At 38.0% G+C, this 27,066-nt stretch overlaps 1 protein-coding gene across 1 annotated transcript; it reads left to right on the forward strand.

Moving 5' to 3' along the window:
- Positions 1-4,902: 4,902 nt before the first annotated feature.
- Tbpl2 (TATA-box binding protein like 2) lies at positions 4,903-26,255 on the forward strand. Its single transcript, XM_076848366.2, has 7 exons — positions 4,903-4,953; positions 6,739-7,184; positions 7,742-7,829; positions 9,782-9,873; positions 13,200-13,367; positions 16,768-16,862; positions 26,179-26,255. Exons 1-7 carry the CDS (start codon positions 4,903-4,905, stop codon positions 26,253-26,255), a joined length of 1,017 nt encoding a protein of 338 aa, XP_076704481.2.
- Positions 26,256-27,066: the final 811 nt, after the last annotated feature.

A 27,066-nucleotide genomic window follows, 5' to 3' on the forward strand; every position in this document is an offset into this window, starting at 1 on the left:
ACAAAGGGGAAGGATGAATTACTGGGGGCTATTTTGGTTTCAAATGATTACTGAAAGGACAAGAATTCATCAATTTTTGATCTAGAAAAGACCTTCGAGCAATGCTAAAATCCACCTCCATATTCTTGTGTTATAAAATCCCTGTCTGGAAACTGACAGCTCAATGTAGACATTAATCACAACCATGTCCATGGCTCCCAGGAAAAAGAGAAGCTGCAGCGAACAAAATTGCCACCAGATTAAAAAATGTTCTTTCCTAACATGGCCTCTGGAATCCTAATCACATTTATGCAAATTCTTGCTTTTCACTTATATCCTAGGCAGCAAAATTGCCCCTCACATTTAACACCCATCAAGGTAGTGTGAATGCAGATCCCTTTGCAAGCACTTTCATTTAGCCACTATAAATTGAACCTCCTTGTATAAAATGTACAAAGATATTTGCATTGACTGATACAGTAACTAATCCTACTTATTTTTGGAAATATCCTCTGGTCTTCTGCCATAAAGAAATATCCATCTTTTAAAAGGAAGAAAAAGAAAAAATCTAGGGGATTGAATGCACTCCTTGGTGGACTGGCCCCAAAAGCTGTTTGCTCCCTAAACCAGAAGATAGTGCCTTCATGGAAAGGAGAGAGCACCCCCTAGTGAAACTGTTTCTGAACAGTCAACACCGAATTTCCATCTCCCATTTTCCTTTTCTTAATTTTTAAATGACATTAAAAATCCTTTCTTGTAGGATTTTGAAATGTATACTAGATATAAACTACATTTATTTGTTAGTTATACTCACCCTATTATGCAATAGAACAACAGAATGTATTCCTCCTATCTGTAACTTAGCACCTGTTGACCAATCATCTCCATTTTGCTTGCCATAGAATCTCAGGCCCCAACAGTGGTAACTGTATTCGAGAAGCTGAGGCCCAGTGCCTAGGGCCCAGCTTTTTACAATTAACTGTTTGAGATCTGCAGAAAGCTATTGGCTCCAAAAAGGCTTTTTAAATTACAAAGCTAAAATTAACAAATGTGTTTAAATGAATACAAAACACAACTCATCACAAGCAATTTAACTCTTAGTTATATGAAAATTATATTTAATGTGTGTTGTGGGCTCATTTTACTATTTTTTATCTTCAGAGATGGATCCTCTTAGGAGTTAAAGGCACATTTTCCATAGAGTCTACTTCTAAAGATCCTTCATGACCATAGACATAGTAAACCTAAGTTAACATTATTCTCTTAAAGATATTAACAACAATTAATGAGCTGGGAATGGTGGTACATGCCAGTAATGCTAGCAGCTCAAGAGGCTGAGGCAGGAGGATCACAAGTTTAAAGACAGCTTCAGCAACTGAGGAAGGCCCTAAGCAACTTAGGGAGACCTTGTCTCAAAATAAAAAATAAAAAAGGGCCAGGCATGGTGATGCATGCCTGTAATTCCAGCAGCTCAGGAGGCTGAGGTAGGTGGATTGTGAGTTCAAAGCCAACCTCAGCAACAGTGAGGTGCTAAGCAACTCACTTAGAGACCCTACCTCTAAATAAAATACAAAATAAGGCTGAGGATGTGACTCAGTGGTCGAGTATCCCTGAGTTCAATCCCTGGTACCAAAAATAAATAAATAAATTTAATTTTAAAAAATGAAAAAGGGCTGGGGATGTGGCTCAGTGGTTAAGCATCTCTGGGTTCATTCTCTCACCTCCATACACAGACAAAAAGCAATAAATTACAGAAAATCTTTAAAAAGTAATAAGACATGCAATTGCTTGGTAAAAGTTTACACATACTCCCAATTTATTTAAATCTTTACAATAAAAAATTAAAGAAGAATTTTTTGGACAATTTTTTAAATTTTTATTTTCTTGACTTTTGTCAAAGTACAAAATATTTTAAGTTTTGAAGCAAAAATAAATCAGAGTCAAAACGGATAACAAGCATAGTACTAACTTGAAAGATCATAGTATGTGACTCTCGAATCAGATATATTTTTTTTAAAGAGAGAGTGTGTGTGAGAGAGAGAGAGAGAATTTTTTAGTATTTATTTTTTAGTTTCCGGAGGACACAACATCTTTGTTTGTATGTGGTGCTGAGGATCGAACCCGGGCCGCACGCATGCCAGGCGAGCACGCTACCGCTTGAGCCACATCCCCAGCCTCAGATATTATGATTAGGAGTTGTATGACTTGGGATGTTTTACTTAACCTCTCTGTGCCTCAGTATACTAAGCTGTAAGTTGGGCATAAAAGAGTAATTCCCTCTCCAGTTTGTTGCAATACTAAAGTGAGTTCATGTACGTGAAGTATTTAGAATAGTACTTAAGTCATAGTTAGAATTTAATGAATGCTAGCAATTAGCTATTATCCAATCAAATCATATCAATCTTAGATTTCCATAAAAGGAACAAATTTATATTTTGGATAAATTAACTCTTGCCCAACAACTGCCAATCACTATTATTTTATTTTGAATTTTTTTTATTCAGAAATACTCAAATTTGCAAAAGTTACAAAAATTAAAATAATCGAAGGAATCTTTATGCGGCCAGTTTTTACCTAAGTTTGCTTACTGTTAACATCTCCTTCCTTTGCTTTGTTCTTTGTGCTACACATCACTGCAAATTTGTCTCAACTTAATGTTCAAAATTTATAATGTACTTATTTGACATTTCTGAGTAACCAATTACTACAAATAGCACCTGAAGACATCACCAGTTTATAAGTTCACAGTGATATCAGTCCCAAGTCTGGAGATAGCATAGCCAAATTCACTGCTCAGAGCCTAACAAGGCTAAAATCAAAGATTGCCCTTTCCGGCAGCTCTGGGAAGAATCTACTTCCAAGCTTATGCACTACTGATGGCCAAATTCAGTTTCTTGCAGTTATATAACTGAAGTCCCTGTCTCCTTGTTGTTAAATGTGGGTCACTCTAAGGTCCTAGAGGTCACCCACATTCCTCACAATATGTCCCCATCCATCTTCAAAGCCAGCAGTAAAGAATGTGCCTCATAGCAAATCTTCCTCCAGTTTTTTCTAAGGGATATGAGCAGGCCATTTCAGCATTCGGCCCACCATGTGTATGAGACACATTGTGTATTTTAGTCTGTTTGGGCTAGCATAACAAATATCAGAGACTGGGTGGTTTAAACAACAGAAATTGATTTCCTCACAGTTCTGGAGGTTGAAAGTCCAAGAACAAAATATCAACAGGTTTGGTGTCATCTGAGGCCTCTCTCCTAGGTTTGTAGATAGCTGCCTCTGGCTGTGTTAACCTTACATGACCTTTCTCTCAGTACATTCACAATCCTGTTGTCTTTGTTCCAGACTTGCTCTTTTTCCTTTTGTGGGGGTGGGATGGGACTAAACCCAGGGACACTTTTCCTCTGAGTTATAACCTCCATCCCCTTTTATGCTTTTCTGTTTGTTTGTTTTCAAGACAGGGTCTCCCTAAGTTGCCAAGGCTGGCCTCAAACTTGTGATCCTCAGCCTCCTGAGTCTCTGGGATTATAGACAAGTGCCTTTTCTTGCAAAGACACCAGTCATACTTGAATAAGTCTTCAGTCATGATTTTCAGGGAACATAATTCAGCCCAAACAGTGGAAAAACAAAATTAAGAGCCAATAGTTAATGAGCTACTGGGCAGATCCTGTGCTAAACATTTTTTTTGTAGACTATCTCACTTAATATAAATCACTAGATTAAATTACATGCCATTAGATCAAATTTCAGATTCCTCAAAATGTTTTTTTCATTCTTGATTAGGAATTCTAGAGGATTTCTTTTGTGATCTGATTCCTAAAGTCATCTGTCTCTACTATAATGTGTCCCCATGCTCCATTTTTAGGACAATATCTTTCACCCACCAAGTTTGGTTGAGCAGTTGAGCTTGGTACAGAGACACTAAGATCAGTAATCAAACTTCCTGCTCTCAGAGAGTTTAATCAAGTAAGAAAGACACATTTTATGTATGTCTCCATTTCATTTTGAAAACTCTTACATAATAAGCATGAATTATATCTATAGAATCTGCACAATTATTATGAAAGCTGAGACATTCAAAATTAAAATAATGATTTCCAGAAAAATAACCCCTCTCTGAATATTTGATTTTGCCTTTACCTTCTTGAGCTGCAAGATCCCTAATTGTATGTGGCTTTTGGTAAATTCTCTGTGATTGGAGAAGACCCACCTGGGATTTGAAGATGAAAAGTAGTAACATAAAAATACTACAGCTGATTAGGTTAGGTGTTTCAAGTTCCACTGGAAAGAAAAGGAAAAGGGGTGGGGGAAAGAAAGGAAGGAGAGAAAGGAGAGGGCAGGAAAGAAGGAAGAGGAGAAAAGAGAGAAGGGGAGAGGAAGAGAGAAAAAAGAAAAAGGAAGGAAGGAAAGAAGGCAGGCAGGTAGGCATTTAATACAATAAACACAGCAGGGGAGAGCCCTGGAAGGAAAGGTTCTGAAAAACCTAGAAAACCTTTCATTTTTTTCATGGTCCACCGCACTCATTTTGTGTGCCATTTGCGGAAACTTCTTACGGAGGCGAAGGCAGCATTTGCAAGTACTGAAGGAAATGAAATTGGCGGGCCAGGCGCTGTCAGCTGTGAGCCAGGTGCGATGATGGCAAGCCCCTTCTTCCCGCGCGGTGGGGCCAGCTCCCTGCAGGCTCTCTGCCCTCCCCGCCCCTCCCCGCCCGCATCCTGCTGTCTCTTCCCAGCGCGCCGCGGGCCAGGTGAGTTCTGCATCCCGCTCATCACTTCATTCGCCGCGCCTGGGGAGCACTGCCCGGCCCTGCCCGGCCCCGCACGGCCCCGCCTCGCCGCGTGCCACTGAGAGCTTGATAAATGGCTTGTGCGCCCCGTGCCCCCACCTCGATCACGTCCTCAGTCCGCAACAGTGGGACCTCCGCCCATGGAGGTGAACACATACCTGGAGCTCTACCTGGACCGATGCGCTGCCCAGGTGAGCCGGGAAACTACTGTCCCGGAGTCAAGGCCCCCGCCCTACTGCTGAGCGCCAAGGCGAAACACGACCGAGTCCCTTTGCTTCCCGTAGTCTTTTCTGGCTGCCACGGGGCTCTGCCTTGCTGAGGCAAAAGTAGACTCCTATTCCGCTCAGCACTGGTGCTTACTTGAAGCTATGGCAGCGTTTGATGCCAAATTAGGCTAAAGAAAGTCTCCCTGGGGGACTTGTTGGTTATGGGGTTTACGAAAATGTGAAGTGTAGGCACCTGTGGCTTCCATCCTTAAGAGACAGGGTCTTGCTATGATGCCCAAGGTGGTCCTGAATTCCTAGGCTTAAGTGAAGAAACCATGAAGAGGAATTAGGGCCCATTTGTCCCCCACTTTTCTTAGGGTGGGAGTGGGGATGGAGAGATGGGGTCTAAAATTATATTATTCAAAATGAAACAGCCGTTAGAAATTTTGTTTCAAGATAATAACTTCATATTTCTAAGCAAGTTCTTTGAACAAGTCACCCCTGCCATCTGCTGGTCTTGTAATAATAGAGCAGTCCGATAGGATCCGGTCAGATATTGTGTGTTAGTTGAGGGAGCTTGGTCACCCAGAGGATGCAACATGACACATGTGATCATTCAGTTGTTCTGTAAGCAGGGCTCAAAATCCAGATCCCAGGTGTGTGCCTTGTGTAAAGCAGGTGGTAATGGGTGGAACAATGGAACACGTTTTTACATCAGCTGCTGCCCTCGGGTGCTGGGTAATGGTAATTGAGCAGCTTCCCTGGGCTGGAAACAGGATACATTGATTTAAACTATTCTTAACATTTCAACTTCAGTAACTTTTCCTATTGTAAATTACATAACTAGAATGTCCTCTTATCCGTCCTTTGACCAAAAAAAAAAAAAAAAAAAAACCAAACTGGGTTATTGGTGTTATTTGGTGAGTCTTGATTAGTAGTTAAGACTATATTTTCATATTTTATAAAATATGAAATTAAAATTCAGTTATTTAAGTCAACTTAATAATTGTTAATAGATTCACTGTACTACTTGTTAATTATAAAGTATACACTACTTAAAACATGGTTATTCAATTGTCTCTATTACAAAATTGGTTTTAAAGAGTGGCAACTTGGGTGTGATGGTGCACACCTGGAATTCCAGTGGCCTGTGAGGCAGGAGGATCACAAATTCAAGGCCAGCCTCAGTAGCTTAGCAAGTCTTGAAGAAATTAATGAGAACCTGTTTCAAATAAAAAAGGGCTGGAGATGTAGCTTGGTGGTAAAGCACCCCTGGGTTCAATCCCCAGTACTCCCTCAGAATTCTGACAACCACCAAAAACACTTCTAGGTCTTTAACTGAAGTTTTAAAAACATTTTGTGATAAGTATTCTTTCTGTATTTTAAGATAATTTCCTATTATTGTTTTGTAATCTGTAATGCTTTTTTTTTTTTTTTTTTTTTGGGTAGGGGAATTTAATCCAGGTAAAGCATCCACAAAGCTATATCCTCAGCCTTTTTTTTTTTTTTTTTTTTTTTTTTTTGGGAGACTGGGTCTAAGTTCAAGACTGGCCTTGAACTTGTAATCTTCTTGCCTCAGCCTCTGAAGTTGCTAGGAGCTGCCTGTAATAGAATCTTAATGACACTTTAAAGAAAGATGCAGGGTATGAATAGAAGCCATCTTGAAATGCCTCAGGCTTAACACAGTGCCTGCCTGTCATAGTGCTATCCCTTTGGTGTTTAACGTGCTGTTTTGTCTGTTGTGTTTTGTCTGTTTTGGGAACTGCCTAGGATGACCTTGCCCTACCGGTGTCTCCCCTGTTCAGCCCAGTTGTACCTTATGAGGGGTACTTACCTAATCCATCCAATTCAGAGATTGCACTTAGTTCTCAACCTGAAGTCAGAGAAACGTCCGGTGATTTCTCATCTGTGGATCTTAGCTTCCTACCAGATGAACTTACCCAAGAAAATAAAGACCAGACTATCATTAAAAGCAAGTGTGAAACTGAAGAAAATTGTAAAACTCGACAAAATAGCTTGCCATTACCCAGCGAACAGCTGAGTGTAAAAAGCAGCAGTTTATCAAATTCCCATTCACATCTGCACCCTGGTAATGCTGATTCAATCTGGCTCTCTTCTGAGAAAACAATCTCTGACACCTTGCCTCTGTCATCCATAACTCCCATGACTCCAGTGACCCCTCTTTCAGAATGTTCTGGAATTGTGCCTCAAATACAGTAAGTGTTGCTTTTAAATAGATGCTACTGGGTATGCATATTATATTCCTGAATGTGATGACAATTTCAGAATGATAATGTATGGAAGAGAATTTCAGATTTCATAATTAAATGTTTCCTAATGGATTATGGCTTTAGACAGTTTGGTTATCTGTAAAAGGAAGTGCCAATTCTTGATTAAGAGAGGGTCAAGGATTAAGACATTTTTGAAAGGTTGTGTTGTTTACACTAAAGCACTGCTGTTAAATTGTGGTAAGGGTTGGCTATGAAAATGTAAAATTGGATTTGATTTGCAAATAGTTTTGGAATTGTGGTTTTTGTTTTCAGGCATAGATCTAAAATTTAAAACTTTACTGATGAAATTTTAGAAAAAGCTATTTACTACTTCACTTTGGGATTGTACACTTTATTAGGGACCATGTTACTATATACTTCACTTTGAGAAGAATTCTCTCCCTAGGAAGTTTCAATGGCACAACCTATGAAATGAGGGAGGTAATAAGTTGTTTCATTTTTATTCTTTATATCTGATATAATTTTCTAAGTTATTTCTTTAGGAACATAGTTTCCACTGTAAACCTGGCCTGTAGACTGGATCTGAAGAAAATAGCTTTGCAAGCCAAAAATGCAGAATACAACCCAAAGGTAAGATTTCTGAGTTTTCTTTCAACCAGTGGCTTCTCTTTAGATTTACTTTCCTTCATATGATTATAACTCACTTTAAAAAAAACTAATGAAAAGCTTCTGCAACTCAAAACATTAATTATCTAAAAGTTATGAAAGATAATCTTTGGTGGTACATGACTGTAATCCCAGCTACTCTAGAGATTGAGGCAAGAGGATCACAAGTTCAAGGCCAGCCTGGGCAATTTAATGAGACTGTCTCAAAATAAAAAGGACTGGAGATGCAGCTCAGTGGTAGAGCACCCTGAGTTCAATCCCTAGTACCATAAAACCATCAACATCATCATATTCTCTGGGCTGAATGAAGTAGTAATTGAGTAGTTCCTAAAAATTAATCTTTTCTTTGACATTCAAAAATATTTTTCAGTCTATTTTCAGCTTTCTTAAAATGCCATTATGTTTCTGGAAATACATTCTAAATGTTGTCTCATCTAGCTGACACTTCTATTTTTCCATTTACAGTTTCTCTTAGTTGAGAAAGCTAAATTAAATTTAATCTTATACTTGCTAATGTAAGAAATAAACTTGCCAAAGTTTATTAAACTAAATTCTTTGTGCCTTGCCAAGGGCAGGCATGCTCTTCTCAATGACCTGTTGACCTCAGGGGAATTGGATTTGTTAATCCCATCAACATTTACTGATTTTTTTGTTTCCAGGCTCTGTACTTAGGATTATGAAGATAAGGAATACCTGGTTCCTACCAAGAAAAAGTTCACTGGCTTAGCTAGTGGAAGATTTAGTCAAATGAAAAAGACCACATTAGTGTGAACCCAGAGTCCTTGCAACTACTTCTGGATTAACTTTCTTTTGCTGTTGTAGTATTGTTGCTGATATCTAAATTTAATGTTACCTAAGTGTTACCCAAATACAATATAGCTGTCCTTTTAGTTCTGGCTATGAAAAGGAAACAGCTAGAATTCCTATGACTACAGCAATGATTAACAACATGATTGAAAAAATCAGCATCTTGCCTACATTCCCTCCCCTCATTTCTTTTTGGAGGACATGTAGCCTCTTTTGACATTCAAAAATATTTTTCAGTCTATCTTCAGCTCTCGGAATTTATATTTGCTCCCAAAGAAATTCTTGCTTAGCACTTATACTACCTTAGAAATTTAGCAAAATGAATGGTAAGGCTATTACCTTTCAGTAATAAATACCTGAAAAACATTAGTAGGACTTGATCAATTCTGTGTTAGTGTTGATTCGGGTTTCAGCTAAATGGGGAGAGTAGAGTTGGGAAAGTGTCTGTGAGGGCCAGCAGGAGTGACAGGTCATTTAATGACATGTGGAGGACCAATAGGTCTCAATTCTCAACAGCATCAGCCTCACCTGGAGAGTTTGCCAACTTTAAGAACTATGGAAGGCTGACAAAGCAGCCTTTTCCTTCATCTTCAGGATGTCTGTCATTATATATATTCAGTTCTGTATTTTGGTTACCTGGGTACTCTCTAGAGTTTTGGCACACCTGTAATATACTATACTTGAACTTTTCCCAAAATCCTTTGTGGAGGGGAGTACATCAGCATAACAGTCTGATTAGTTGTGAGTTTATGTCCTAAACATACCATTTTCTGTATAATATTGGAAGTTAAGTAACCACTTAGTTTCCTTGTGTACTAAGTGAGGATAATGATGGACTCAGTCCGGTCGTGAGGATTAATGAGAGATAACCTGTAAAGTTCATAACGAGGAACCTGAAACACAATGGGCACTCAATTTGAGCTGTCACTATTTGTATTTTAGATTCTTTTAGATTCTCAATCATTTTTGTAAATGATTAATAAACCATTGTTTGTTTGTTTTTCCATCCAATCTGTTTCTTCAAGACTGTTTTCTTATCCATCCCAGGTTTTCAACTGAGCTAGTGCTAACTTCTAACAGGCTAATTCTTCTCTTGGTTCTGTGTACAGAGGTTTGCAGCAGTCATAATGAGGATCCGAGAACCCAGGACAACAGCCCTCATATTTAGCTCTGGGAAAATGGTCTGCACAGGAGCCAAAAGGTATGAAGAACCACCCTCCACTGTTATAAGACAAACAACTTGCTATGTAAAACAAGTGCAGCTATTAGTATAGCAACCTGGGCTCAGGATGTAGCTCATTGATAGAGTGGCAGCCTAGCATATACAAGGCCCTGGATCTGATCCCCAGTATAGGGGATGTGGGAAGCACATAATGGGAGCAATATATTTTTCTTTGCTGAATAGTTCTCACCATGAAATGCCAAATTCTGAGTTAAAAGAACTCAGTCTAATAATACTGAGTTATGTCCCACACATTACAGTCTGCCAGTTAAACCAAATTAAGTCCCCTAGACTTACCTGGGGAAGTATTATTACAATTTGTTTATGGTCCTGGGTATTGAACCCACGGCCTTGCACATGCGAGGAAAGCACTCTACCAACTGAGTTATATCCCCAGCCCCTTTACAATTTATTTTTCAGAAGCATTAAAAAAAAAACTATAGTAATGACAAAGCATATTTATTATAAGACTAGAGAAGTCATCACGGTGGACTTTTCTCATTGCAGATAAATGGGTAGAGTTTTCTAAATGAACATTTCTTGAGCATTAGCTCAGGAGGCATCACTGACAAGGCTTCTTTCTGGATCTCCTGCAAAGAAGCCCTAGGCTAACATATATTCTTTTACCATAAAGCTAGTGGAAGGGATGCTTTTCCCTATAGGTGCTGGAAGATGTGTAGGAAGTTGTCTTCCTGGAAGGTTTTACCAATTTCTCCTTGCCTACAGATGTGCCGAACATTAGTTTTCTCCCATAAATGCTGGCTACAAATGTTCAAATATGTTTGTTAAATTGATGGACAAAGTTATGTTTTAATATACATTTACTTGATTACTAGATTAAATATCATTTCATAATTATGTTAAATTGCTTAGTATGTATTTTGTTCAATATTCTACCATATTTGTCTTTTGTTAATAGCTTATGTTTTGTACTTGAGATTGACCCAAGGGGTGCTTTACTACTGAGCTATATCCCCAGTATTTACTTTAAAATTTGAGACGGGGTATTAAGTTGCTAAGCCTGGTCTTGAATTTGTGATCCTCCTGCCTCAGCTACCTGAGTCACTGGGATTATTGATGTGTGCCACTGTGCCCAACTTTTTGTTAATAGCTTTTTATGGTTGTTTTCACTTTATATATATATATATTTTTTTTTCAGATTACTTTTGTGTTTTATGGTGACTTTTTAAAGTGCCATTAAAATTTTGGGGTATATATATAGTCTATCCAATTTTTCTGGTTTGTTTAGTTTCATGTTGGGAAGGCATTCCCCTTGCACAACATTATATAAACATTTCCATATTTTCTTGTCTTTTTCAGGTCCTGCTTTTCACTAGGGAAAGGGTAGCTGACATTTTGATTCCCATAGAGCTTTCTCTAGATGATGGGAATATTCTGTATCTGCTGTCCAGTGGAATAGCCACTCATCACATGTGGCTGTTGAGCACTGGAAATAGAGCTAGTGCAACTGTAGGACTGAATTTTTAACTTAAATCCATCAGATGGAGCAGATCTAGAATTCTGTCAATATAAAATGACTTCTCAAACCATTAGTCAGTGCCCATATACATTCTGACTGTTCTCCCTCCACCGTTTTTTATATTTTTTTACATGTGTCTGAATAAACTTCTGGACTTTCTCTTCAATTGATCTATGGATCCCTAGTCCCAGAAATCTCCATTTAAAAAATTTTATTGGACATTTATGCAAGATATTTGTAAGGGTGTTCATTTCAGCACTGTTAAAATGGGGGAAACCAAATTAAAAACCTGATGTTTTGATTTAAAGTCAAAGTAAATTGCATTAGCTGTATACATGTATATTGAATTGGAAGGATGGTCACATGTTATGTTGGACTGGTTGTGGAGCAGGCAACTAAATTATAGGTTCATTATCCAACTTTCATTGTAAGATATGCTCATATTATGCACACATTCATGAATCTTTCCCCTCTGAATTTGGTTTCTAAAATCTGAGGTAAAACCTTGGATAGTGAGATCAGTTAGAGATATTTATTATCCAAATCTTTTGGGTTCTTAAGTTTTAAAGTAAGTTGTTGGGATTTGGTTAGTAAAAAATACCAGTGATGCAAAAAAAATTTATCTAAATCTATTTAATTATAATAGCAAGAGTAAAGAACACTGTATTTGCTTGGGAAGAGTGCAAAAGGTAAAATTTAAGTGGTTATTACTATTGATGAGATTTCAAGGTTTTAAACACATTTTCTAATGTTTGTACAATGTAGACTTTCAACTGTTATTTGAATAGGAATGTTTTTTGTACTAGGAGGCCAACTCGGCACTATCCACTGAGCAATATCCTCAGTCCCTTTTAATTTTTTGAGACAGGCTCTAAGTTGCTTAGAGCCTCACTAAGTTGCTGAAGTTGGTCTCAAACTTACAATCCTCCTACCACAGCCACTCAAGTTGCTGGTATTACAGGAATGTCCCACCATGCCCGGCTTCAAGAGGAATTTATATGTGATGGTCACACATAGTATCTCAAACTACAGAACTATGTTAGTTCTTATAATTTGAATTCATTAACATGAGAAATGTAATGGGTCAGTTAGGCAAAATGTAGTTTTTCAAAATGGAAGTTAACTTTACCACTGGCGGAGGACATGGTCTTGTTAAGGACATTTCAGGAGTTAGAGGTGGATGAGAAAGTCTGAGCAAAATTGGGCAGGTTTAAATGTATTGACATTTTTAGCATTTTATTACATAAAGACTCAAGACTGTACCACTCAATTGGCACCTAAGCTTTCTTCCTTCTGGTTTTTTTTTCTTTTTAAATTTTGTCCTTGTTCTACCATAAATGTTGCACACCCTAAATTTTAGAACAGATAGGTGGTTCTCAAGCTTCGAGCATCAGAAGCACTAAAGGGCTTGTTAATACCAGTACGCGCGTTCCCCCGCACAGTGTCTGCATGTCTAAGGTGGAACCAGGGGCTTGGTCTTTCCAACAAGTTTTCAGGTGCTGCTGCTGATCTGAGGACACACAGTGAGAACCAGTGGAATAGTTCAATTATCAAATAACACAAGTAAAAGTACCTTATTTGGGACAGGTGAAGAATTAAGACAATTTATGGTTCAGTTGAACAACTGTACATTGTATCAGACCTTTGACAAGATACTAGGAACAGAATTATGAGAGGTAGGTTCTTTTGAAACCTACAGTTACATAACAAACACTGAAAGGTAAACATAGCATAAAGAGTAAAAGTAAGAATGATGTAAATATGGCACAAATATTAAAGGGGACATGGTGTTAAGATGTCTTTAATCATATTTGTCTTTCCTCAGTGAAGAGCAATCTCGACTAGCAGCAAGAAAGTATGCTCGTGTGGTGCAGAAGCTTGGGTTCCCTGCCAGGTTTCTCGATTTTAAAATTCAGAACATGGTTGGAAGCTGCGACGTGAGATTTTCCATCAGGCTGGAGGGTTTGGTGCTAACCCATCAGCAGTTCAGTAGGTATGACAAAACTGTTATAGAGCTTAACTTTGCATTTACCAAGATTTTGAGGTCTCATTGTGGGCTATTTATATATAGGATTTTTTTTTTTTTTTTTTTTTTTTTTTTTTTTGTCGTTGTTGTTTGCTTTGGATACCAGGGATTAAACCCAGGGGTGCTTAACCACTGGGCAACATCTCCAGCCCTTATGTTTTTTTGTTTTTGTTTTTGTTTTTTTTAAATTTTGATTCAGGGTCTCTCTAAGTTGCTAAGGCTGGCTTTGAGCTTGCAATCCTCCTGCCTCAGCCTCTGAAGCTCCTGGGATTATAGATAGGCACTGCACTCTTAGCATATAAAGTATTAGAGAAAGCAGTTATCAAAAGAGGGGGAGGCACAGTAGGTTAGATGGTTCAGATGCTGTGTCTGAGTCCTTATGGATCCACATATAGGCCCATTCTTTTGAAAAAGTGGTTCTCATGCTTAAATTGTGTAGTGATCATCTGGACAGCTTATTAGAGTCTACATTCCTGGCTGGGCAACATCACCAGAGACTTTGATTTTAAGTCCTAAAAAGCTCACAGGTGATGCCAGTGTTCCTGGTCAGAGGCCTTTGGTTTGAGACTCACTGATTGACAGACTTAAAAAAACACGAGACACTTTGATGGCAACAGCAAGAAATGAAGGGGTGCAATACCGGTTGGGCAAGTAGGAGGGGGTACAGCTGGTGAGCAGAGAAAGGGTTGGAGAGAAAAATGAAAAAAAAAAAAAATGTTGTAGCATATTCTAAAAAAGCAATCGTACCTACTTGTCTTGTTTTGTTGGGGGTGGCTCTTTTGGTGACTATAGCTGTATCCTCCATCACAATGTTGTCTTTACTGTATTTTACTCCCAAGGAAGTCTCCAACCCTTCATGTCTTCTTCACACCTAATTTTCTGTTTGAACCACCATTTTTTTTCTTCTGACCCTACGTGCTTTGGCCCTCAGAGCAATGCTGGGGGTTGACAGACCAATGCCAAATTCCCCCACTCCTTTGGCTATGCACCTGGGCCAACGCATCTAACTTGGCTTAGAATCACAAATGCTTTTAAATTCTCTTGATCAAGTTTGAAATTAAGTTCTTTCATTCAAACATTTTACCTTCTCTTTGCCAGTGAACACTTAGTCTGTTTAACAGAGTGGATGGGGATAGTGGAAGTCAGGCTTTTCTTAACCTTCATTAGTTTTTATTTTAAAGATGATCTCAACAGAAGTTTAAAAATTGCTGGGGGCTGGGGATGTGGCTCAAGCTGTAGCGCGCTCGCCTGGCATGCGTGCTGCCCGGGTTCGATCCTCAGCACCACATACAAACAAAGATGTTGTGTCCGCCGAAAACTAAAAAATAAATAATAAACTTTTCTCTCTCTCTCTCTCTCTCTCTCTCTCTCTCTCTCTCTCTCTCTCTCTCTCTCTCTCTCTCTCCCCCCCCCCTCCCTCTCTCTCTAAAAAAAAAAAAATTGCTGGGTTTTTCATTCTAAGATTTAGCTTTTATGATATGCATTAGTCAGTGTTTTTCACATGAGACTTGAAGAATGACTCAGTTAGGATGGCCAAGAAATTGGCAGGAGTTTAATATCCTCAGTCTGTATGGAATATTTTCTTAACGAAAACTACTCCTTTTCTCTGCCTTAGCCCTTATTTATTTTCAGAGAAGGGAATTGAATCGGAGGCCTTGACCACTTGGCTATATTCCCAGCCTCTCTTATAGAATGAAACATAATAAACTAAATATCTAATCGGGAGTTCATTATGCTGGTTACCTTACAACCATGATTTTGAAGGTAAATGATCTCTCTTGGAATTACTGAACATTGCCACTGCAGTTCACCATTTACACACCAAGGTCTTGTTTACTTTTTCCCCCTCAGATTCCTAAGATTCAGTTGGAAGATGAGATGAAAACTTTCCTTCTGCCTCCCCAGACTTCATCTTCTTGGCCTGGACCTCAAAGCTCTGGAAGGGTTTTCAGGACTCAGCTAGTATTATGGTCTCTTGAAGACCAGGAAGCAGAAAGTAGATGGGAATCCTGATATTTTCTGCAGTAAGGCAGAGTGGTGTTCCAGAGGAAAGGTCTACCATGGTGATTTTTATGCCCTACACAAGGCTCACATCACAACTGCAGTGCATCTTTCTGGTGCTAATAAGAGGTTTCACATCTGTTTTGGATTTTATTCATTGTAGAACTAAACAGAGCTTCTCTGTGTGGTCTAGGTTTACCCTTTAAATGCAAATATTCATGTACATTATATCAGATTTCTTTTTTCTATTCTTCATTAGCCTTTGTTTTGAGAATAGTTTTACTTCACCAGCCTCCTTTTTTTTTTTTTTGTTCTAATTAGTTGTACATGACAGCAGAATGCATTTCCATTCACTGTACACAAATGGAGCCAACTTTTCACTTCTCTGGTTGTACACGATGTAGAGTCACACCATTCATGCAATCTTGCATGTATCTAGGGTAATGATGCCCATCTCATTCCACCATCTTTCCTACCCTGGTGCCCCCTCCCCTCACTCCCCTCTGTCCAATTCAAAGTTCCTCCATTCTTCCCAGGTGCACTCCCCTGCCCTTCCCATTATGGATCAACATCCACTTATCAGAACATTTCATCAGCCTCCTCTTATCTCCTGACTTCCATGTGGGCAGCTTCTCAACCTCTTTATGGACTCTGTCCTGTTTGGACTGGGGTACAGAGAGGCGGTTTTTAAGTCCTATCATCTTTTGCCCCGTAGAAGCCAGATTACATTTGGTAGTAAATATGAATGAGTTACTATTCACAGGAACAAATTCTGAATTTTACAAACTCGGGATAGTTTAGTTATCTTTCTTTACATAGTAATTGTCCAAAGAAAAATCACTGGTCTAGAAATTTTTAGGCCCTATCTGGACCAAAAAACACTAAAACTTTTGATTATTAGGAACTTGGAAAATCCAGAAAATTGTATTCATGTACTGTTATTGGCAGGCTTTTGTTGAAAGGTGGAGAACTTTAATCAACAAGATCATAATACATTAAATCTGATGCCCTAAATTACCTCAATTTCTAATAACCTAGGCTGACTTGAAAATGAAAAAATATAACCAAAAATTCTGTTCTTGACTGCCAGAAGTGTCTATACTCAGGGTTGGAGTATAGCTCATTGGGTAAGTGCATGCACAAGGCCTTGGGTTTGATTCCCCAGTATTGTATGCCCCAAAAAAAAAAAAAAGTGTCCTCAGGATACTACTTTTATCAAGATAACTAAAAGTACTTTTTTTCTTTTTGTTTTTTTGGCTTTTTAAATAGCACTTATTTACAACTGCTTAATATACTGGGTCTTGAATGTTTGTGGAAAGTAGCTGAATAGTGCTATTTTTAACATTTTCCTTTTTTGTCTTAATAGTTATGAACCTGAACTGTTTCCTGGCCTTATTTATAGAATGGTAAAACCACGAATTGTGTTGCTTATCTTTGTGTCTGGGAAAGTTGTGTTGACAGGTAGGTTCTAAAATTATTTTCTGACTTTCACAGAATTCAATAGCTATGTATATGCTTTGCTTTTCCTTTTTAAATAGCTTTGTTCCAAGAAGGTAATTTCCTACTATAGAATATTGGTAAAATGGGATTTATAAAGTAATATAACATCACCTGGTGGTTCCAATTCCTAAAACAATATGGCTTTTTTTTTCCCCATGGGTGTCATTTTGAGGGGTGGTGTATGCACATAGCTCAGCAGATGAGTATTTGCCTAGCATTCACAAGGTCCTGGGTTTGAACCCCAGTACTGTATGCCAAAAAAAAGTGTCCTCAGGATAACACTTTTATCACACATACACACAGATATATTTATATATATTTTCATCTTTACATTCAGTCCATTTTATTAAGATTTTACTAATAAGTAGCTTAATAAATAGCTTGTTGCTTACTAATAAGTAGCTTGATGAATATTTATGATGGCTTTTAATGGCTAAACAATGTTCTAAGACAGGTCAGCAAGCCTTTTCCATAAGGGACCAATAATAAGTATTTAGGCTTTGTGAGCCATGGGGTCTCTCTTGGAATTATTGAACTCTGCCACTGTAGTACAAAAGCAGCTATGGAAATCACACAGAGAATGGGCTTGTATATTTTTTTGTGAATTTCATAGAATTTATGGATAGGCAAGTGCTATACCACTGAGCTACATCTCTAGTCCTTTGTTGAGACAGGATGTTACTAAGTTTCCCAGGCTGGCCTCAAACTTGCAACCCTCCTGCCTCAGCCTCCCAAGTATTTGGGATTACAGGTATGGATCACTGCCCCCCAGCTTCTCCTTAAAAACATAACCATCCTTCTTAGCTCACAGACTAACAAAAATAGAGGGCTGACTTTGGCCAGCAGACCTACATTTCCTGACCCCTATTCTAGCAAGTTGTTGAATCAACATTATTCTCAGTGTCAGATACTTGAACTTCTTTTTTGTTTGCTACCTATAAATGGCACAAACATTTGGTTATTTTAATTTGTGCAGAATTATTAGTGTGGACACTCAGAAATGGAACTTCTGAGGATATGACTGCTTTCAAGGTTCTTAGTATAAATTGCCAAATTCTTTTAAAGGTATACAATGGTTTTCCTGTATCATACATTCCTGCCAGCGATATATCTAAGTATCTTTTGCCAAACCCTCAGCAACACAAAAAAAGTAGAAAACTTTTTAAATTATGTAAGTGAAATGATCTTACTACTTTAACATTACTAGTAATCAGAAATAGAAATTGATAGCTTTCAATATAGCCAATAAGTAGCATTTTTTTTCATGTAAATAGTGTGTACATAACATACCCTTTTGTCAAGTTTTAGTTATTTGCCCCCCTTGGAATTTGTACTAATTCATCATAATCTTAAAGATATTTGTGAATTTCTTCCATTAATTAATTATTATTATTATTTTGATACTGGGGATTGAACTTGGGTGCTTTACCACACAAGATGTTGCTTTACTACAACATCTCCAGTACCTTTTAATTTTTTGAGACGGGGCCTCACTAAATTGCTTAGATTGACCTTGAATCTTCTGCCTCAGCCTCCAGAATTGCTAGATTACAGGCATGTACCACCACGCCACTAGGCTCCCCTTAATTGATTTTTTTTTAACCAATTTTTACATAAAGAAGGCTTTAAAAAAATTCTTGAGGTAAATGATTGAATTTCCATATAATTTCACCAAAGTTTGCTGTTTTTGCCTAGTTTTATCTGACTTTTTTTGTATTTTACTCTTCTCCCAAAATGAATGTCGGGTTTATAAAGCATGAGCCAAATTTGAGTTTCACATCCCACTCCCAAATAACCACCCAAATCGATGTTGCACATTCTTATTCTCTTTGTGATTTTTGACTTTTATTTTTTCATGTGGGTCTGTTTCTGCCTATTGCAATCCTACTGCATTTATCCTCATGAATCTTTAATTCTTGTTCTTTATATCTGATAGAAAGATCCAATTTCCCCTCCTTGTTTCTCTATCTTATCACCTCTTGCAGTTACTCTTCCAAAAAAACTTATCCCTTCTTTAAAAATTAAGATTTTTGTGCCAGGAATAGTAGTACATATCTGTAATTCCAGCAATTCAAGAGGTTGAGGCAGGAGGATCCCAAGTTCAAGACCAGTCTCAGAAACTTAGCAAGGCCCTGTCTCAGAATAAAAAATAAAAAGAGCTAGGGATGTAGCTTAGTGGTGAAGTGCACCTGGGTTGAATTCCCAGTACTCACTCACCCTAAGATTTTTGTATTACCTGAACTAAGAAAAATTGTTGTCAACTTGGCATCCAGCAGAATGGAATGTTTGCTTTAAAAAGTCTTTTATAACTCTCATAAGGTTATATAGTTTGCTCTTTTAGAAATAACTGTCTTCAAAGCAGGTAAAGCCTATTTGGAAACTTGATTCTTTTGACTAGAACAAAACTACAGTTCCTCAGATGTCACAAATTTAGATTCAGGAGTATTGGGACTTCCCAGTGACTAGCATGTATATCCTAGAGGAAGGGGAAAGCCTGCTAAGTAAATTGAGTAGTACTGATACTGGAGGCATATATGGATCCTACTTAATAGGAAGAAACTTTTCAAGATTTTTTTGAAGTATACTTTCACGTATATTGTGTGAATCATTATGAATCAATCTCATTAAATGTACACGTTGCCACATACAGACTAAAGTTCCTATTATAGATTTCTTTAAATATTCTCAGATCAGTTTTCCATGGCCAGATGCACACCTATAATCCCAGTGACTTGGGAGGCTGAGGCAGGAAAAAAATGGCTTTCCCACTTAACCTAAATTTAAAAAACTCATTTACACATTTCCTGCAAGTTTCAAATCACAAGTTATGCCATTACTACAGAATCCTGAAGAGCAAACAAATGTACATCCTTAAAACTTGTGTAAGCAAACTGGGTATGTTAGTTAGCACATGCCTATAATCCTAACTCTTCGAAAGGCTGAAGCAGGAGGATCATAAGTTCAAGGTTTTTAGCAAAACCCTATCAAAATTAAAAATAAAAATGAGTGGTGATATAGCTACATGGTAGAGCACTTGCTTAGCATGCTCCAGGGCCTGGGCTGGATCCCCAATACACACAAAATCTTGTGTTAAGCAAGTAAAATAAGCAATTCCAATTTTTTTTTCTTTTCAGGGCTTGGGGATCATATTCAGAGCCTCATGCATACCAGGCAAGGGCTCTACCAGTTCACAGCCCTAAATTTCCTCATTCTTTGCACCATTATACCCAGCTTTCTTAACACAATTTCTTCATCCTTGCAAATGTGGATCATCACTTTTGTGAAAGAGGGGATGAATATTTTAACTGAAATTCAAATTGTACTATTGGGAAGTAAAGTCAATCCATGACTTACTACTAACTTGATGGATAGTTATCATTCATTGGGTTTTTACCTGTTAATGCCATATTGTCTTTTGTTTATACCATATTGTCTTAAATTACTTTTGCTTAGAGCTACAAGATTTAGGCTACTTTCCCCTCAACTTTAGAGATGAATGTTCCTTATTCATTAACCTTAGTTACCTACATTCCTCTAAAATGTAAAAGAATTAAAAACTGAAGAGCCCAATTTAGGGCAAGTAAACATCCAGGAAAAGGGACCAAGGCAGCCTCTTTGTACCCTTGCCTGTAAGCAGAAGCTGGGATGCTTGGATAGGGTGCTCAACAGAGTCCTAGAGGCTCACATGTGGCCTCAGACACCATGGCAAGATCAGGTCTCAGCACAGATGTTTTGAAAGTATGGTCTCAACAAGAACAAATATTTTGCCTAGAAAATTTTCAAGTGTTGGAGTTACAAATTCACTCTGAGTTTGCAGAAAATGATTCCCAGTCTTTCCCTAGAATTATAAAACAGTGTGCATAATACAAATGTGTGGCTACTTGAAACCACTGTAACACATGCCACTTGCAGGGCCTTAGGATTTCGTTGTTATGGGTATTTAACCCAGGGGCATTTTGCCACTGAGCTATATCCTCAATTTTTTTAATTGAGGAAGGCAATAGGGTCTCATTAAATTGTTTAGGGCTTCACTAAATTGCTGAGGCTGGCCTCCAATTTGTGATTCTCCTCTCAGCCTTGGGAGTTGCTGGGATTACAGGATTGTGCTACAGCTCCTGGCTTAGAAAATAATAACCCCTGTAAAATTCTCACTCCCAAGGTGCCAAAGCTGCAGCCACCATGTCCTAGGGCTACATCTGAATGTTCTAATAAAAAGTGAGCTAAGGACAAAAAGGCCCTGCTATGCTCCTTGATCATCATCTCATGTTGTGGCAGATAGCAGTGGTACCTGGGATGAGATTACACTGTTTTCCCTCATTTTCTGTTACTGATGTGACATTAAAGACCCAGGTTTCTCCTTAGACCACAGAAAAATTAATAGCCTCACTATTAATAAAAAATTAATAGCCTCATTATTCTGCTGGAATAATATACAAGAAACAGCAAATAAGTCAACTTTCACTTCTGAGATCAGGTGTAATAATTAACAGGTGCTGGGCACTCATGCCAGCACCGTGATAGCAACTTGTACATGGGGTCTATTTATCTCTGAGATTGAACTTTACACCTGTATCCTCTCCTATAAAATGGAGACAATGGAGAAATTTAGTAACCTTAACAAGGCCAACCAGCTCTTTAGAGATCTGTGATAACACCTGTATGGTCTCCTGTGTGCTTCTTTTCTAATTCTTGTCAGCTGAGGGAATGATAAATACTTAGTGGTGAGGGGGAGCAGGTATGATGGCCAAGATGTACACTGGAGACTGACTGTCCAGTTTGCATCCAGGCTCTGCCATTTATCGGCCACATGACTTCAGAGGAATTTAAGTTTCCACTTTTTGGTTTTCATATGTGTAATGCAGGCAACCATAGAAACTCCCTAAGTGTTCAGAGGAAGCAGAAAACAGTGCCCACATATGGTGTAAACATTAGCTGTTAGGATCTTTGATAAACCTAGCTGGGTGTGGTTGTGCACACCTGTGATCCCAATGGCTTGGGAGGCTAAGGCAGGAGCATCACAAGCTCAAAGCCAGCCTCAGCAACTTAGTGAGGCCCTAAGCAACTTAGCAAGATCCTGTCTCAAAATAAAAAGATCTGGGAATATGGCTCAGTGTCCCTACGTTCAATCCCCAGTACAAAAAGACAAAACAATCCTACTCTCCTGGTTGTTTCCGTAAAGTTGAAAAAGACTAGAATTTAGTTATGATGCCTTGCTCTGATGGGAACAGGATGTCTAAAGAGGATTTAGTAAAATGCTTCACATTTACTTAGTTCTTTCCAAAATAAAGGACTAAGAAGCTGGGTCATTGTTATTGAGGGTCAGCCTCAATAGCTCAGTGATTCTTGGAAAATAGGTCAGGAACAGCAGGAAAAGGGCAGAGCTGATGAATGAGTGGGCCAGAGGGAACACAGCATGTCTGTCAATCATACAGCAAGTTGGTATGTACTAAAAAATGAGTACTCTCAGGAGTTTAATGCTTCTTTAAAAAAATGTAAGATTTGAACTTGTGTGCACACAAATGTGGCATCACTTAGGGAAAATAAAATGGATAGTTCTACTCTTGGTAAGAATAGCATTGGGAAGTCCAAGTAGTATTGGAGATTGATACATGGGCTGGCTAAGACATGAAAATGTGCTGGCAACCCTTATTGACAAATGCCATGCTTATTTTGGGGTGCATACCACGTATTTGTACAGTTAGGTGCTGAGGATCCAATTTAGTATCTGGTAGGAACCCAGCCCTGATGAAGGAGACATGCAAATTATGTGACAATGGCTCTTACCAAGTAAGAAGTCAGGTACTTGGACCAGCTTTCCCAGCTTCTCTTATCTTGAAGTATATTCAAGGACCAAAAAAAAAAAAAAAAAAAAAAGGTTTACAAAATGTTCTGGCTTCCAGAGGACTTTCCATAAACAATAATCATATAACCCTTATCACAACTCTATGATAAAGCCTATTGTACCTATTTTATGGGTAAGGAAACTAAAACTCAGAGGTTAAATAATTGCCTGTTATGTTAAAACAAGTAGAGTTGGCATTTGAGCCCTTACTTGATTTCAAAGCCAGCCCTTTCTCCAGTGTACCAGGCCATAGAATCTCCTTTCCACCTCTGTCACTAAGGTTAGGAATAGTGTTTATTCCCCACGGTGGCAGCATTACTGCCTAAGAAAAACAATGGTATGATTTGCTTAAAAGGCAAGGGCCATATAATTAGTCTGGTGCTACAAATTGGGGGTTTGATTTGAATAGGATTGTGGAACAAATTAAAGTTCCCTTAAATTTTTTAAAATATTTTTTTTTGTAGTTGGACACAATACCTTTATTTATTTTTATGTGGTGCTGAGGATTGAACCCAGTGCTTCACACATGCTAGGTAAGTACTCTACCACTGAGCCACAATCCAGCCCCTCCCTTAAATTTTGATGTCAGCATTTCAGTGAGGAAATGTTTGACTAAGGCTTTCGATGTAGCTCAGTGGTGAAGCACCTACTTAGAATGTTTCAGGCCTAGGATTTGATCCCCAGAAACATCCCCTCCTCCCTGCCAAATTTTTTTTTTTTTTTTTTTTTTTTTTGGCTAAACTGGGCTGGAGTCCTACCTCTGTGGTAGAACATGGTGGCTTAGCATGCCCAAGACTCTGGATTTAATCCTTAACACCCCTCCCCCCAAAACTTGACTAAATTAACTAAATTCTCTCAGTTAACACCTAGTTACCAGTATTAGAGATGCTTATTTGACGTTTGGTGTAAAGGAAGAAACCCTGATACATGACCTCTTCTACCATAGCGGCTATTTTTTAAAAGAATTTTTTAAAGTTTTTGATGGACACAATATCTTTATTTTACTTATTTATGTGGTGCTGAGGATTGAACCCAGTGCCTCACGCATTCGAGCCACAACCCCAGCCCACAGAAACTATTTTATGATTTAGATAACTTTGATTTCTTGCTCTTTTCTCCAATCTATAAAATGAAGAAATTGCACAAGCTAGTTTTCCTACAGCCCTTTTGTGTTTAAAGACACTTTCCTATGCTATAAAATGATGACCACTCCAGTGTCCATTCCCTTTTGGCAATGGGTGTTTTCTGGTTCCCAGGAGACTCTAGATGGTATGTTCTTTGTGCTTGAATGTTATACGCTCGGGCATGGTTTTAAAAAGTGTTATGGAGAAAAAGTACATCATTATTTAAATTGCTGCACCTGAACACATTTCTCAGTGAAATGTAAAAAGGAGAGCCTTGGTTTCAGGTGGATCTTTTTGGTGGGGGGAGTGGGGGCAAGGGGTTGGGGGGGACATGTGGTAGGTTTTCTGTAACCTTTCTTCAATCTACATTAAGAAGGTTGTTCCAGTCAAACATTTACATAAATCCAGAGACAAGGGGTTCTTTTACAGTAATCTTTTACTTCTTCCCCAACTCACTGTCTTAGTTTCTAAAGACACTGGTTTTATAAAAACCAAACTTTAGTACTGAAACCAAAATCAGCTGAGTCTTTGCTACAGAGGTACAGAGTTTATCTCTCTGCCCTCCCTATCCACATCTTGCAGGGTGCAGACACAAATAGTAAACTCCTTGGCAGTAAACAAGTAACCGTTTGCTCTTGCCTCTCCCAATAAGAACAACAACAACAAAACTTAAAATTACATAAACTTTCTTTAAAGAATTTGAGGTGGAATTCATATAACAAATGCAACCACTTTAAAGTCAACAGTTCAGTGGCATTTCATACTTTCATAAAGTTGTACTTTGTGAATGTACCACCACTTCTATATAGGTTGAAGACATTTCCATTGTTTCAAAATCCTGGGTCATTAGTTTCCCCCCATTCCCCTCTCCTGAGTCAGTCCCCCTGCCACCACCTGTCTCAGTTGTCTCCATGGATTTACCTACTTTGGATATTTCATATAGATATAATCAGATGACCTTTTCAGTCTGGTTTTATTTAGAGACCCATCCATATTTTACCACATGTCAACACTTCATTTCTTTTTATAGCTAATGTTCTATTATATATGTACTACAAATTTTTATCCATTCATGTATTGAAAGGCATTTATGTTGTTTCCCACCTTTTGATTACTGTGAATAGTGTTGAAATGGAAGTTTGTTTTCAGTTTTATGAGGATGTTTACCCCAGAGTAGAACTGCTGAATCATGTGTTAAGTCCTTAATTTCTTTTCTTTTTTTTTTTTTTTAATTTTGGGGATTGAATCCAGTGGTGCTTCACCACTGAGCTACATCCCCAGCTTTTTGTTTTTAAATTTTGAGACGGTTTCACTAAGTTGTTGAGGCTAGTTTGGAAATTGATATCCTCCTGCCTCAGCCTCCCAAGTGCTGGGATTACAGGAATGTGCCACCACACCTAATTTCTTGAACCACCGGAGTTGAACAATTTTGCACTTCCATCAACAACATACCAGAGTACTAATTCATTCTTGCAATCACTTGGGTTTTGTTTTTGTTTTTAAGAAAAATGTCTTATCCTTGATTCTGAATCCTGACAGCTGTGCTTCTCATCTCTATTGGCACTCCTTTTTGGAATTCCCTCATTAGTACTATAATTAAATCTCTTATGAAGCCTCTTCTCTCCAACTTCATAGCTCTTAAGGAAGAATAGTACTAATTTTGGCTATTTTCCATTTCTCCTTATGCTAAATTTTTGTTCCTTTCATTAACCACCTTCCTTCCTGGCTTCCTGCCCACAAAAATGTCAGAAGTTTCATGATTAGCTATATAGACATCAGAAGTGCCATCATGACGGTACAATGTGTGCATATACTTTTGAAGGTGATGGGATGGTGGTGAGAGATAAGTAGGAACTGTTAACTTCTCAAGGGTGAAGACTAATTCATGTTTTTATCCCTGTTAACTTCTAGGCAGTATAATCAAAGATCCCTTAAAAGCTAAGACTAATGCTAATGGTGCAAAATTTCCAATTCCTTCCCATACACTGAAAATTTACACTCTAGAACAGCTCCACTCTGTCTAAATCTATTTGTCAAATTAGGGAATCAAGACAATAACTAGAGATGAATGGATCAAAGGAAGTGCTCACAGTGCTGAAGAAGTCACTCTGGGGTTGTGTTCCTGGAACACTTATAGAACATTCTATATTTAACCTCTGTGGGGCCAAAGATGACACCCATATAGTGCAAGAGACTTCCAAGAGATTTCATCATATGCAAAGTAACTGGAGATTACACAATTAAGTTTTAATGTTAAGAAAAGTTTGGTATTTTTATATTAAAGATTAAATGAACATGGTTTTCTTTGTAGGTGCCAAAGAACGTTCTGAGATCTATGAAGCATTTGAAAACATCTATCCTATTCTAAAAGGTTTTAAAAAAGCCTGAGCCTGTTATTCAACATTATATTGAAATATATACATAAGTCCAGCATAGCAACAGCTGAATTCTTGCACCTTTAATTGTAGATGTTCAAGTTTATTTGGCTTTTCACAGGGTGGTTGATTCTATGTGAGTAAACATGCTTAAGAAATGAAGAAAATTTCTTGCTCAAAATGACTCTTGCATCTTATTTTAAAAATTGAATAAGAAAACTGTTCTTAGAATTTAAGATTTAGGGCCTTATTAGAATATTTTAGCATGATATTCAATTTTCTGTTTTTGTTAAATATGTAATACAGTAGCATGTGGTCTCTAAATATGTAGCAATGTATAAAATTGCAAATAACTGCATAAACTAATATCTGTAATATCACTTAGCAGCATAGATTTTTTTCTTCTTAAAATATTGAGATTATTTTGACCATTAGATAAAGGCACTATAAAGGATCCTGTGGGAATGCAAGTGAAACATGAAAAGTTTGAGGGCCAGGATTGGAGCTCAGTGGCAGAGCATTTGCCTAGCATGTGTGAGGCACTGGATTCAAGTCTCATAACCACATATAAATAAAAATAAAGGTCTATCAACTAAAAAATTGAAAATGAAAAATCTGAAACCTGAATCTTTTGTTTGAAATATCCAGAGGAAATTGTCACTTAAAAATCTCACTTTTGGGGGCTGGGGATGTGGCTCAAGGGTAGCGCGCTCGCCTGGCATGCGTGCGGCCTGGGTTCGATCCTCAGCACCACATACAAACAAAGATGTTGTGTCCGCCAAAAACTAAAAAAATAAATATTAAAAAATTCTCTCTCTCTCTCT

The sequence above is a fragment of the Callospermophilus lateralis genome, chromosome 3 (assembly GCF_048772815.1).
Source record: "Callospermophilus lateralis isolate mCalLat2 chromosome 3, mCalLat2.hap1, whole genome shotgun sequence".
NCBI lineage: Eukaryota > Metazoa > Chordata > Mammalia > Rodentia > Sciuridae > Callospermophilus > Callospermophilus lateralis.